The sequence below is a fragment of the Euleptes europaea genome, chromosome 2 (assembly GCF_029931775.1).
Source record: "Euleptes europaea isolate rEulEur1 chromosome 2, rEulEur1.hap1, whole genome shotgun sequence".
Taxonomy (NCBI): domain Eukaryota; kingdom Metazoa; phylum Chordata; class Lepidosauria; order Squamata; family Sphaerodactylidae; genus Euleptes; species Euleptes europaea.
Window position 1 is genome coordinate 83316731 of NC_079313.1, and position 14033 is coordinate 83330763.

The window sequence follows — 14033 nt, forward strand, 5'->3', positions numbered from 1 at the left end:
ATCAATACCACCTACCAGTTTCCATTCTGAGAAATAAACTGGGTGCTCCTGTGGAGCTCTAAAAGAAGCTACTGATGAGCATGGGTCACCACACCTCCTTGTTAAACCACCCTGATCATGCTGTTTGCCTGAATTCCATCTAATTCTTTGCAAGGCCTAGCCATTTTGTTCTGTTGTGATGTATTTATATGCTTGGGATCCATTTAAACAAATCCTTTCCCTTTAAGTAAGTTCATAAACCCTTTTGTTTGCCTGCTTCCCTATTATCTGGGTAACAGCACTGTCTCATTTCCTCACTTCTTCTTCAATAGCATTCATGTGATGAAAACATGCAAGATCAGTACGATTTATACAGGCACACGCAGCAGCCTTTTCATGTTTATTTGAACTGTAATATATACATTCAATCTGCAGCTCTCTTTCCCACAGAGCTATTTGTTATCCGAATAAGTAGATGTGAGAGGCTAAGACGTTTCCATTAGAAGTGCATTTGCTGCGTAAGATTTACCTTGCTGAGGGTGCTTTTATCACTTTCCCTGCTTTCAAGGACTTGGGGACTTGATCCTGTAGGACTGCTCAGTGCTACTGACCTCACTAGGCAATTCTTTCCTATATTAAATGTACAATTTGAAAAAGGGCAACCATACATCCCTAAGCAGACGCATGGCCCATACCTGTATGCTAAGAGCACCTTTTGGCACTCTGCTCTGTATTTCTGTGTTGGCCAACATGAGGCTGGGGAGTATGCAAGACGGGGCTTTTTCAGCTCTGCCACCCTCACTGTGGAATTTCTTGGCCTAAGCAGCTCCTCTCTCCTGGCCTTTCAAAGGTTAGTTAAGATTTTTTTCCTTTTTTTTACTGCAGAAGTGTTAATGTCTGGCTTGATACAATGATGCTTGAATCTGTACCAGTGGTTTTTTTTAACCAAAAATTACTGATTTTATTGCTAATTTTATTACTACTGCCGTTTTATTGCTGCTGAGGTTTTTCTCCATTAGTTTTACTGTTGTTTTATTTGTATTTTAGTTGCAAATGTCTGATGTTTTAGACAGTTCCTTTAGATATACTATGCATGATTTTAAAATTTTATGGTAAAGTATTACCTTGATTGTAAACTTCCTTGAGTATTAAAAATCAAGGCATAGTATAAATCTTCCAAATAAAATGAATGCATCAAACTGGTTTGCAATATTTATTTATTTAGGAGATTTTTGTGCCATCACACAAGAGGTAGCTCTTTCAATTAAAATAATAAATTATTAGTATAAAAACAAACGAGCCATAAAAACAAGCCTCAGACCACAAGCAGGCCATGAAGCAGCTGGAGAAATAAGACACTTAATTAAAAGCCTGGGTAAAAAAGAAATGTCTTAGCTTCTGATGTGCCTGGGACCCCCCCCCCAAATGGAAACCCCCATTTTTGATCCCTGTCCATATCCACATCTTAGATGGGCCTAGCAATTAAAGGTGGAAGAGATCAAACTGATATTAAAATGACAGTGAGTCATTTTGAGGGCGTGAAAAGAATGTGAAGGCAGCTCCTCTGTCCATTATGCTAAAAGCCTATGGTGGGAGTCAACTAGCGTGTGGTTTTCCCCAAGGACCCAGGAGTCTCCTCTCTGATAATTTGGTATTAATGAACGACCCAGATCTTCAAGACAATAAGCAACATGCCAGTCCCAGGTCTTTCCCCCTTATCTTAATGGTTGGACAGAAAGGTCTATGCCCTGACTCCCTCAACAGTCTCTCTTCCTAATCTCCCTTTGAGATCCCTTTTTAAGAGAACTGCTACTCTTAAATCAGCAACTGAATGTACTAGAAGGTTAAACTGTCCCCCCACTGGTTTCTGAATGTTGTGGTTTCTGATGTCAGACTTCTGTCCATCCAATCTTTGTTGCAGGGACTGGCCTGTTTGTCCAATGTAGAGGGTGATTTCAGTTGCTGAATTACAACTAATAATGAAGCTCAATGAAAGCTGGACAGTGAAAAAAGCTGATAGGAAGAAAATAGATTCCTTTGAAATGTGGTGTTGGAGGAGAGTGTTACGGATTCCGTGGGCTGCCAAAAAAAACAAATCAATGGGTTATAGATCAAATCAAGCCTGAACTGACCCTAGAAGCTAAAATGACTAAGCTGAGGCTGTCGTATTTTGGTCACGTCATGAGACGACAAGAGTCACTGGAAAAGACAGTCATGCTAGGAAAAGTTGACGGCAGCAGGAAAAGAGGAAGACCCAACAAGAGATGGATTGACTCAATAAAGGAAGCCACAGCCTTCAATTTGCAAGATCTGAGCAAGGCTGTCAAAGAGAGGACATTTTGGAGGACTTTCATTCATAGGGTTGCCATGACATTTTCCCCCTCCTGTCTCAGTCAGAAGCGACTTAACGGCACTTAACACACGCCCGCAATGAAGCTCAAGATTATGCATTCTCCGGGACTTAATAAAGATCTGGGATTCCTGCTAATTTCTCCAACCCTACTACCCCTCTTCATATCACACCTAATCCAATCACGCCTGCTGATATCATTTACTTTGCTTTTGACATTTACATTGCCAGTGTGTGTCTAATTCACTTGTCTCTATTTAAGGATAGATGGAATCACATTCTAGCTGTATCTGAAGAAGTGAGTTGTGGCTCACAAAAGCTCATACCCTGCCAGAAATTTTGTTAGTCTTTAAGGTGCTACTGGACTCTTGCTCTTTTCTATTTCAAAAGTAGAATAAGATAGGATGAATAGGAATGAGGGAAGTCTGTGTCTCAGTCTACTTTTACTTGTGGATGGTTTCTATGGGAATGATATAAAAACATAGTTAACAGGCACAGCTGTGAGACAATATTTTAACAAACAGTATGTATACCCTTTCATCTTGCCCTGGCCAAGTTCTCAGTGGTTTATGGTACCCAATTTACATGAAAGGCAGTTTTTCCCCCAGGAGTACCATTAAGAAAAATTGGTGGTTGTCTTAAATTTGCATACTAGTCACAGGTATGTTTGGTGCTTTAAAACTTGGGGGTTCATCTTACATCCAGGGTCATCCTCCTTTCTGGTAAAGATGATACCTCTGCCCTTGCTATTTTTATTTATTTATTTAGCAAGTGTATAGCCTGTCTTTCAATATCATACTTCTGAAGTTAGAAACAAAACCAAAATGCAATAAAAAGAATAAAACTATCCAGAGAATATGTGTGTGTGTGTGGGGTGGGGGGAGCGCAGGGAGCAACCAATAAAACCAAATAGACATATTAACTATAAAATGCTTCTGTAAATACAGATCTTTAAAGCCCATTTAAATGTGCCAAGTTCACAGGTCTGGCAGCCTTAACATCGGACTTCATTATTGGAGGGCCACCACCAGGAAAATCCTCTGCACAGTGGCCACCAAACAAACGTAAGACAGATCAGAAGAGTATCTGGGCTGGCTCTTACAGTGGGAGATGATACCGCCTCAGGTATCCAAGGGCCTGACCATAATTAGTTTTAAAAGTAAGCACCAATACGAAAATACTAAACAGTGGAGCTCATGTGTGATTTGACATTATCATGCTTGGGTTCACTAAGGACTAGAAGTTCACTAAGGAACTCACAACCTGAGTTCAAACCCAACAGAAGTTGTTTTCAGGTAACCGAGGTCAGTAAAATGAACACCCAACTTGCAGGGGGAAAAGTGTAGACGACTGGGAAAGGCAATGGCAAACCACCCCGTAAACAGTCTGCCTAGTAAATGTTGTGATGTCACCCCATTGGTCAAGAATGACCCAGTGCTTGCATGGTGGATTACCTTTAACCTTCTGTTTGCACCCTGTATATGTGTGTGGGCACGTGTGTGTGTGTGGGCACGTGTGTGTGTGTGTGCACGCAAGCACACATATCTGCCACCTCCATGCATCTGACAAAGACTGGAACTCTGGGTCATCAAGGTACCACAGAACTCCTTGCTGTCTTGAATGGTGGGTGTTTTGTGTTCTCTGTGACTAATGGCCCACACCAGTCAATGTTCTGGTCCAGCTGCAGCTTCTCAATTTCCCAGGGCAGCCTGACAGAGCACCTGTAACAGTTGTCTTGTTGGTGATACGGCAAAACGGGGGTTCGTGGGGGGAGAGAGAGACCTGCAGATCGTTATTCAAGAAAACAGTTTATTCTGGCAGCTGCGACCCAGAGCACTCTACCGAGTAAAAATCTCTGAGCCCCGATCATACTGAGGAAGGAATATTTATCCAAATTCAAGATATGACAACCCATCAACATTCAGGGTAACGCTGATAGCACTCCAGACATCGAGGCGGCAATAGAATAACAGTTTCACCCAGTTCTTGTTATGGTTTACTGTAACCCTCCATGACTCTTACCCCAGTTACTAGCTCAGACACACAGGGAGATTCTGCCCAGCAACAAGCTATTCCCTGGCTGCCCTAATACATTTTACAGAAAGGAAAAGAGATTATTACAAATTGCTAAATCAGTGGATCTTCCATAGTCAGGGGAAGTCTACCTTGCTGTCACATTGGGAAGTTACACCACAGTGCACACCACAGTGACCACATTTCTGGAAGTGTCCTAGAACACACTGAAAACAGCTGAGTATAGTCTGTACCTTGTTCCTCATAAAAGGCGGTTCCATGAGGTAGCACTAAACAGGAAGCTGGGTGAAAAGTACCTCATGGAAGAGGTACAAACAATCTTGAGGGATCAGTACATGCCTGGTTTTGCAGTAGAACTGCTTCTACCTGGAAGTTACTCAAGTATTTCATTTCTGGATTTTGTGCCTAAGTACAGAGTTACTTGTCTGAACTGTTCTCCACAATGCCTGTAACCATGCATTACACCACTTCCTTCTGCCTCGCTGCTTGAAAAAGCCACTGGAGACACTGCCCTAAATGTAACTTTACTTGTGACTGTGTCCCTTGGCCTACCACCTGGAAGTAGGAATAGGCAGTGCAATCTGCCCTTTCCAGCAGCATGCATGTCCCTGTTGCACATTGCAAACACAAAAAATTAACAGCACAGAAACAAAGAGGAACGAGTGATAAGGGACAACGCACAAATGTAACAAAAAGAAACTGAACTACAAATCCTAATAATATTGACTGAAAGAAAAGAGGGAAAGACTTCGACTGCTTTAGTTGTGTGAACAGAGAGGCAATTACAACTGTTAAGGGGATGGCTGCCCTGTTCTGTGATCTCAGAAATATGTCCCAAAATGTAGAAAAAGACAATTATAATCTGTGTCAGTGATTGCAAGAGTAAAAACAGACGGTGCAATTTATTCCAGACTAATTCTCATGGACTGAAAACTGCTTCTCTGCAAAAATGCAGTCCTAATTTCCTGGGTGTACTAAGAGCTACAACCTTCCCTCCCAGTTTTCTTAGTATCATTGAAATGCTAACAATTTTTCACCTCAAGAGTCTCAGAAATCTTCATGAGAATGCAAAGCCATTTTATTTGCCAGAGCTTTTAATGATGTATAACTGCAGTCATCTTTTGTAGTTGGGGGTGGGGAGGGAGATGGAGTTTTATTCCATTGGTTTTAAATCGTAATGTTTTAACTCTGATTTGTAAGCTGCCTTGAGCAAGTACAAGTACTTTAATTAATAAGAACACAGAAAACTCAAAGTATACACGCACCACATTTTTTCTGTTGCACTTTGTTCTACATGATCCTTTGTTTTCAGGGCTTGGAAGGGATCTCAGAAGCATCTCTTGCCATCCTCTGTCCTACAGCAGCAACCTCAATGTGTGTGTGTGTGTGTGTGTGTGTGTGTGTGTGTGTGTGTGTGTGCGTGTGTGTAAAGTGCCGTCAAGTCGCAGCCAACTTATGGCAACCCCTTTTTGGGGGTTTCATGGCAAGAGACTAACAGAGGTGGTTTGCCAGTGCCTTCCTCTGCACAGCAACCCTGGTATTCCTTGGTGGTCTCCCATCCAAATACTAACCAGGGCCGACCCTGCTTAGCTTCTGAGATCTGAGATCAGGCTGGCCTGGGCCATCAATGTAGCAGCCCAGAACTACACCACACCTGAACCCAGCTGCGGATTAACAGATCATAAACTCCAGTGGAAACACAGAGCAGAAGTACATAAGATGCCTCTTGCAAGCAATGCCTGAACAAATCCATGGATGGTTTCACACTGCTTTGGTGCTGTGGTTAAGAGCGTGAATCAAAAAGACCCCATTTCACATTTTATCCGAGCCACAAGCTCTTTGGATGGATGACCCAAGGCAGAGGAACAGAAAGGACCAGAGGAACAAAAAAACAAAAAACAAATGTGAGGTTTTAAATGGACCAACACCTTATTACTGTGGGAACACAAATGTTACGAGTTTTACACAGGTACTGCAGAAAACTAGAAGCAAACAGTTGGAAGAAAAAAGGGCAGAAATCCTGTAGCATTTAGAGGCCAGACTAGCTTTTAATGAACTGAACTTGAAAAGCTGAGCAACACGCTAGTCAGTCACTGAGGGCAAACCAGATGTTTAAAGTTATGCAAATTGATCTCCCGAGCACGTTTTTTATTGGTAAGCAGCAGTTTGGGGGTTCTGATTCAGACTGCAGATAAAGGGGGAGGACAGCTTAACCTTCCCCCCCCCATGCTGTTTTCCGAACCCCCCTCCTAGGAATTCCAATTTGTCCCACTGAGGGAAACATACAGGAAATATCCCAGCAACCTGTATGCTTCCATCCAACAAGGAAAATGGTGGCGGCGGCGGCGGCGGCGGCGGGGGGGGGGGGGCTGTTTGAAATCATGTACATGGTAAAGGGGATAGGATTAAATGCCCCCTGCCCAAGTACCGCAACCCTGACCCAAATCAGCCCCCCTCCCCATGCAGCTACTACCAATTTATTAGATGCTTGGGAGTGCCATTCATGGATCTCTCAAGTCTTATCTACTTGTGTCTCCAGATGCTACAGGGTGTTATCTCTTCACAGAGTTCTATACCGCATAATGGCCTCCAATGAAGAGCTCTGCATTACGCAAAAGCCGCTCTATTCCCAGGTGCAACAAAAGGCTGCTCCGTTTAACAATGTCACTTACACCTTACCCAAGGCAAAATGCGCAGGGCTAGTCTCAGATGACTAGTCTTCGATAGTAAATAGTTCTATCTATATTTATAACCGCCCGGAGGCTTTGTTTTTAGAAAAGGCACCAGATGACTACTAGTAAAAATGGATACTAGTCATGATGCATACCTATTCTCTCCAGGATCAGAGGAGCATTACTATTGTATTACTGTGGAACACAGGCAGGACAATGCTGCTGCTGTCGTCTTGTTTGCAGGCTTCCTAGAGGCATCCGGTTGGCCACTGTGAGAACAGACTGCTGGACTTGATGGGCCTTGGTCTGATCCAGCATGGCCTTTCTTATGTTCTTATGACATTGGAATGTACAGCAAGAGTGGTGTAGTGATTGGAGTGTTGGACTAGGATCTGGGAGACCCAGGCTCGAATCCCCACTCTGCCATGGAAGCTTGCTGGGTGACCCTGGACCAGTCATGTACCCTCAGCCTAAGCTACTTCACAGGGTTGTTGTGAGGATAAAATGGAGACAAGGAGAACAATGTCAACCTGCTTTGGGTCCCCACTGCAGGTTATAAATGAAGCAAATAAATAAATCCCACCTAGGCTTCTTTACACACTGCACAGCAAAGGAAGCTGTGCAGCAACCAGCCTTGTGCTTCACAGCATGCCCAGGGCCCTTGTAAAACAGCTGAGAACTGGGCAGGGTCTTGTCTGCCGAATGCCAGAGGCCAGTGCCGGCCTCCTCTTTGGCTGGCTAAGGCAACTGAATGTCTGCGTGAACATTTACTTACAGTTGCTAATTGCGACATTATGGATGGATCCACATGGATCTGCAAAGTGCTCCCCTCACATCCTTGTTTGCAAGAGTCCTGTCTTGGGAGCTCTCAGCGGAACACTTAAACTGACAGCGCTTTTTATGTTTCTGGGTGAGTGAACATCAGCACAGGATTTCTTCCGCAGTGTCTGGACAGGCAGGGTTGTTATACAGTGTGAGCTGTCAGAAAGGAAGTAGCGGGAGAAACCAGGCTGTATGTGGAATTCCCTGTACCTTACTGTGGCACACTGTCATTCAGAGGAGCTTTACAAGGAGGGCTTTAGCTATAAAAAGAATCACGATTTGTTCAATTACAATGAAAACAGACAAAAACTGAGTTCCTCTTGTGACAGAGAAGCTTCCTCTGGAAGCCAGCATCTGAAAGGGGGAGTCTCTGAACCAGAAGGCATGGGAACCACCACGTACCACACAACCTGTATAAAAGGGAATGGGGGTGACAGTGTGCAGAGGGTCTTTTAAAACTTAAAACCTATTGTGAGGTGGGAGTGTGCAGAGGGTCTTTTAAAACTTAAAACCTATTGTGAGGTGGGACAGCCACACAACTTCATCCTCCAAAGTTGCAGGGTTGAATCTCAGTAATTCTCATGTTACATTAAACTCATGTACAACTGAACCTGTAATTTAAACTGCAGGTTCTGAAATTGGCTACACATTGCCTCTCTCTTACAAACAGGTAGATCACAATGGGTAGCCCGTGTTAGTCTGTCTGTAGCAGTAGACAAGAGCAAGAGTCCAGTAGCACCTTAAAGACTAACAAAATTTCTGGCAGGGTGTGAGTTTTCATGATCCACAGCTCAGTTCTTCAGATATTTACAAACAGGTGTACCATGCAAGTTGCCCATGGGTACATTGTAACACATGGACAGGGTTTCTGTCAGTACCAATGGGTAATCAAGGAGGTGAGATCCTTGAATAACAAAGATCACAGAGAACAGATTGTATGGAATGAGCCAGCCACAGAAGCCTAGATGGACCCAAGTTGTCCTCACGTTGGAGAAAATAGTATTTTAAGGGATCAAAAGTAATAGCAACTCTTTATGGACTATAACTTCCAAACAGACCTAGTTTATCTGCGCACTGCCACCCCCATTCCTTTGTATACAGGTTATGTCCTGTTCTTCTTCTGCCATCGGAATGCTCCTCAGATAGGAAACTAGCACATCAGGGGGAATATTTCTGCAAGCCAGATCTTTGCTTGTTGTGCTGGTCTTTTATTTCCAGTGAGTTTTTAAGTACCTTGAGGCATTTAAAGTAGTATTCCCCACCCACAATTTGAAGTGGTGCAGTCAATTCTACCCTCATAGTATTTTACCCCCACCCATATTCTATCTGTAAAGCAGGCCTCATTTCGCTGGCACTTCAAACTATCTTCAGGTTGCAATCTATCTTCAGGTTGCAAACCTGAGGAGAAGCTGATCTTCCTGTCCTTTGTTTCAACTTTGTTTCAACGCAGAGGTGTCTGTATCTTTTAAGTCCATATCAACTGACAAAGGCTTTGTGGCTCAGTGGTAGATCACATTCTGAGAGATTCCTCAGTGGAACAGGCTTCCTCGGGTGGTAGGAGGTTTTTAAGAAGAGGCTAGATGTCCATCTGTCAGCAATACTTATTCTATGACCTTAGGCAGATCGTGAGAGGGAGGGCATCTTGGCCATCTTCTGGGCATGGAGTAGGGGGTCACTGGGGATGAGGTAGTTGTGAATTTCCTGCATTGTGCAGGGAGTTGGACTAGATGACCCTGGTGGTCCCTTTCAACTTTATGATTCCACGATTCTTTGCATGCAGAAGGTTCCAGTTTCAATCCCTGGCAATTCTAATTACAGATCTTAAATAGCAGATGTTGAGGGACCTTGGCCCAGTCACTCTCTCTGTCAGCCTAACCTATCCTCATATTATGAGGATAACATGAGGAAACATGTACAGTGCTCTGAGTTCCTTGGGGGAAACAGTGGGATTAAATTATACCAAATAACTATCAATAGATGTAACAAAGGAAAAATGTAAGCCTCACAGTGGGCAACACCTTCTATGGAAATCAATTGCAGAGAAACTCTCTGCACATGACTGAGATGCTTTTCTCCCATGCACACTCAGTTACAAAAAGCCCTGGCCTAAGTTTTAGACTGAATTCTCCAAGCAAACTGCAGGTTTCAGACCTAGTCAGTTCCCACGATCCCATGCAATAAACATGGACACGCCTCCCATCCTTCATGTCAATCATGCTCAAGGTAAAAATCAGCCCACAGAACCAGCGTGGTGTAACAGTTATAGTGTCAGACTAGGGTCTGGGAGAGCCAGGTTCGAATCCCCACTCTGCTACAGATTCTTGCTATGTGACCTTGGGCCGGTCGCACAGTCTCAGCCTAACAATACTTCACAATCAGGATAAAATGGAGGAGCTGAGAATGATGCAGGCCCCTTTGGGTCCCAACTGGGGAGAATGGCAGGATATAAATGATGAGTCCAGTAGCACCTTAGAGACCAACAAAATTCAGGGTATGAGCTTTTAGGAGTTAAAGCTCCCTTCGTCAGATATAAATGAACTAAATAAACAATAGATATGGGTCTCAGCCACTGGCCACCAGTGAAAAGGTGAATCTGTTCTTCGATGAAGGGATCCTTCTAGGAAAGTTTGCCTTTCAAACATTATGAGATTGGGCTACAGAAAATGCCTTAGTCCAGGATAAAGTTTGTAGAGGAATCCTTAGGTGTATGCATCATTAGAGTCATAGAGATACAGTTGCTCAGTACATTGCAAGCAGCACCACAGCCCTGAACTGCCCAGTTCAAACAAGATGGCAAGGAAAATCAGCTTGGTGCAGGGGGAAATAAACTCAGAACCCAGTTCTATGGTCCACAAGTAGTCTCCTGTTGTGAAACTTTCCCTTTGGTTCTTTCATGCTTGCCGACAATAAATGGTTCTTTCTGGGCTAGGGGGAAAAATCCTCTACCTTACCCAACCCCTCAATGAACTAGCAAGTTCACAAGCTCAGATATGGCAAATTTGTTACCTAAGTGTCTTGCCACAATGAGATTTTATACACATTTACTTAGAAGAAGTCCAACTGTGTTCAATGGGATTCATTCCCATATAAATCTGAATGGGATTGTAGCCTCAATGCTTCGGGTATCCCTTTCTGTTAAATCCTGCTACCTGTGTAGAAATCTGGAGGAAATGGAATGATCTCTTATGCCTTTGAAATTTAAATATTTAATTGATTCCAGGATACCTGGGAAAGGTCTGGGATTGGTTGGAAGTGATGTCACCGGACTCTCACCTTTGCTGTATTTTATGAAAGGGCAGAGTGGCTCATTTTTTAAAATTTGGGGCTGGGCTGGACTGTAACTGACCAAACGCATCCCTGCTGTGCTCTTTGACTCACACAGAAGCCATCCTTCGCTAAGCTCAAATACTCCATTTCCATTTTAACTTGGAAGCGAAGTATTCTGCGAAAAGTAACCCAAGCTGTATTTGAGCCGTGGCTGGTTTCTATGCCAAAGCAGCTGTAAATATTTTTTTTGCTAGCTTCTACATTTCCGTTTTCTCTGTTAAATATAAAGCATTTCTGACATTTTTGCCTAAGAGATCAAAGTGTGCCTTCAGCCTGAAAACACTGCCAGATTTTAAAATGTTTGATTCTCTTAGGGGTTGGATAGCCTTGGTGGCCAATGAGCTAAAGTTTTAATAGTTTAGCTAGCTTGGCGTTGCCTGCTTTTATTTTCTAGACAAAGTAGCCCGGTGGTTAGCGTGTCAGCCTAGCTAGCACAAAGGCCAATGTTCAAAACCCAGCCACAAAGCTCCCCAGGCGACCGTGGCCCAGCCATTCTCTCCCAATCTAACCTACCTCACAAGGGTGTTATGAGGAGAACACGAAGCTCCCTGTGACAGATTTAATCCATTCCCTTGTGTGAACTCCTGGCTGTGCTAAAAGCAGAACAGCCGGCAGTGGCAAGACACCCAGAAGATGGGCAGGTTATGAGCCTGAGGGGAGAGCGGAGAGAATGCCACGACGTCAGCCTGCTCTCGTCACCAGGTGGATCTATTCAGATATGTTAACCCACAGTGCACAGCGGAGTACAAAAGAGCGAGGAACTTACCTTCCTTGGGCGGGTAAGAGTACAGGAGCCAGAAGAAAAGGAGGCAGCCAAGTATAGCGCTGATCCCTGTAGACAGCTCTCTCCATCCGGCCAGCATACTTCTGGAGGTCTCCCCAGGCCGGCCTCCAGCGGGGCCAAAGAGGGTGCTCTCCCCCCGCCCCAAAGTCCAGCTCTGCTCTAAATCCAACTACCAGGGGGGCGTCTGCCGAACACGGAGGGGCTCCTGCTGCGACCGGGGCACAGCTGCATTCCCTTCAGAGCGGAGGAGGGGGGTGGCGGGGGGCAGCATCAGGTTTCCGGGAGGACGGGGCCCCTCCAGCACAGGGCCGGCGCTGCAACTTCGGAGGCCCCCGCCGACTCCTTTCGCACCTGGGGCTTTTGAGCCCAAACCCCGAGGGAGGGGGGCAGAATGTCTCTCCCAGGGTCCCGGGGGGGGGGGAGAGTCCCCTTTTTACATGCTAGCCAAAACTCCCGCCTTCCTCGCCGTCCACGGCTTCCAGGAGGTTTGCTCCACAACCCGGCGCGCAGCACTGAATTTCGGTGCGGGATGGCAGGGGGATGGCAGGGGGGTGGCGTGGGGGGTGGCGTGGGAGGGGCCCCGCCCCTCCCCTCGGCGCCGGCGGGAGTCCCGTCAGGGCGCGCTCGGGCTCAGCGGCCGTCTCCCTTGGCCGGGGGGCCCAGCGAAGCCCCGGCTGCGGCGACCTCCCCTCCCGCAGCCCGCCCGGCGACGCGGCTCCCGGCTGGCGCGGCCGGCCTGCCCAGGGCGCGGGGCGCGGGGCTCATCCTGGGCTGGAGGGGGGGGGAGGGGGAGGGGGAGGGGGACGTCCGGCTCTCGCACCTGGGGGAGGGGGGCGCGCGCGATCCCGGGCGCTCCCCCGCCGCGCGCGCCGCCCGCCCTCCTGCCCTCCCTCCCTAGCGCGTGGCACAGGCTGAGCCGGCAAGATGCCTACCTGCGGCGGGCGCTCGGCCACGATCCCGCCGGCGCCCAGCGGCCCGGCGGGTCCCACAGGGGGGGGGGGAGAATTTTACAATCCGGCCCGGCTGACCTGGAGCCGCTGGGAAGTTTCCGCGCCTGGACGGAGCCGATCTGGCGAGCGCGGAGGCGGCGGCGGCGGCAGTGGCGGCCCTCCCCCGCGGCGCCGGGCGGCCTCCCCCGGGATTTCCCGCTCTCCGCAGCGGGGGGAGGGGGGGCGGCGCGCCCGAGCCCCAGACGGCGCGGCGCGGCGAGGCGAGGCGGCGGCCGCTTCCCTCGTGACCTCGGGACTGCGGAAGGGCAGCTGGGGGAGAAGCGCCGCCGGCGGGACCCGGGCACCGGGGAGGGGTCACCGGCGCGGCGCCTCCCCGCGGGGGCGGGCGAGCCCGGCTCGAATCGCTCCCCCGCGGCTGCAGCAGCGTCTCCCCCGGCTGGGGGAGCTTGGGCGCCTGCGTCCCCCTCCTCCTCCTCGTCGTCGTGCTGGAGGGAAAAGATCCGGGGAAAGTTTCCGTCTCCGCCCCGCCCCCGGCCGCCCTCCCAGACGGAGACCCCCTGCGGGGAGCTCTCCTTGGCCCAGCCTCCCCCGCCGCTTCCCCCCTTCCGCGCTGCGCTGCCCCCCCGCCCGCCCGACCCGCTCAGAGCCGCCCGCCCGCTGCCGCATTCCCTCGCGCGCCGCGTCCTCCTCGCCAACCCCCCCCCCCCCCACCACCACCACCACCACCACCACCACCACCACGCTTGCCGGAAGAGAGTCCTGCTGGAAGCGGGATGCGCCCCCCCTCTCCCTCCCCCCCCCTCAGCAGAGGTGAAAGCCGCAGGGCAGGGGTGGGTGGGTCGGTGGGCCCGCCAGGCAATGCAGCAGTCTGGGCGCCTCGTCCAGCCGGGCGGCGGAGGGAGCCGCAGCCCGCCGCGCCGCCTGAAGCCCGCGGTCGGCTGGCCGCGCTGCGCCGGGGGAAGAGCTGCCGGGGGGCCCCGCTGCGTGTGTGTCCCCGTCCCCGTCCCCCCCCCCCGCACCCCGCGGATTGCCGTTCCCTGTGGGCGCTGCGACGGCCTCCTCGGGGGCTGCCGCGGAAGATGTGCACGGCCGCCTGGCGCAGCGCGGGAGGGCTG

General features: G+C 48.4%; 1 protein-coding gene across 1 annotated transcript in view; it reads right to left on the reverse strand.

Annotated features, from left to right (window-relative positions):
* The window catches only part of LOC130473685 (chemokine-like protein TAFA-5), a 31538-nt gene extending 19491 nt beyond the window's left edge, over positions 1 to 12047 (reverse strand). Inside the window, exon 1 of the mRNA XM_056845252.1 lies at positions 11951 to 12047. Within this exon, the coding sequence (XP_056701230.1) occupies positions 11951 to 12047 (97 nt within the window). The remainder of the gene's footprint in view (positions 1 to 11950) is intronic.
* Positions 12048 to 14033: the final 1986 nt, after the last annotated feature.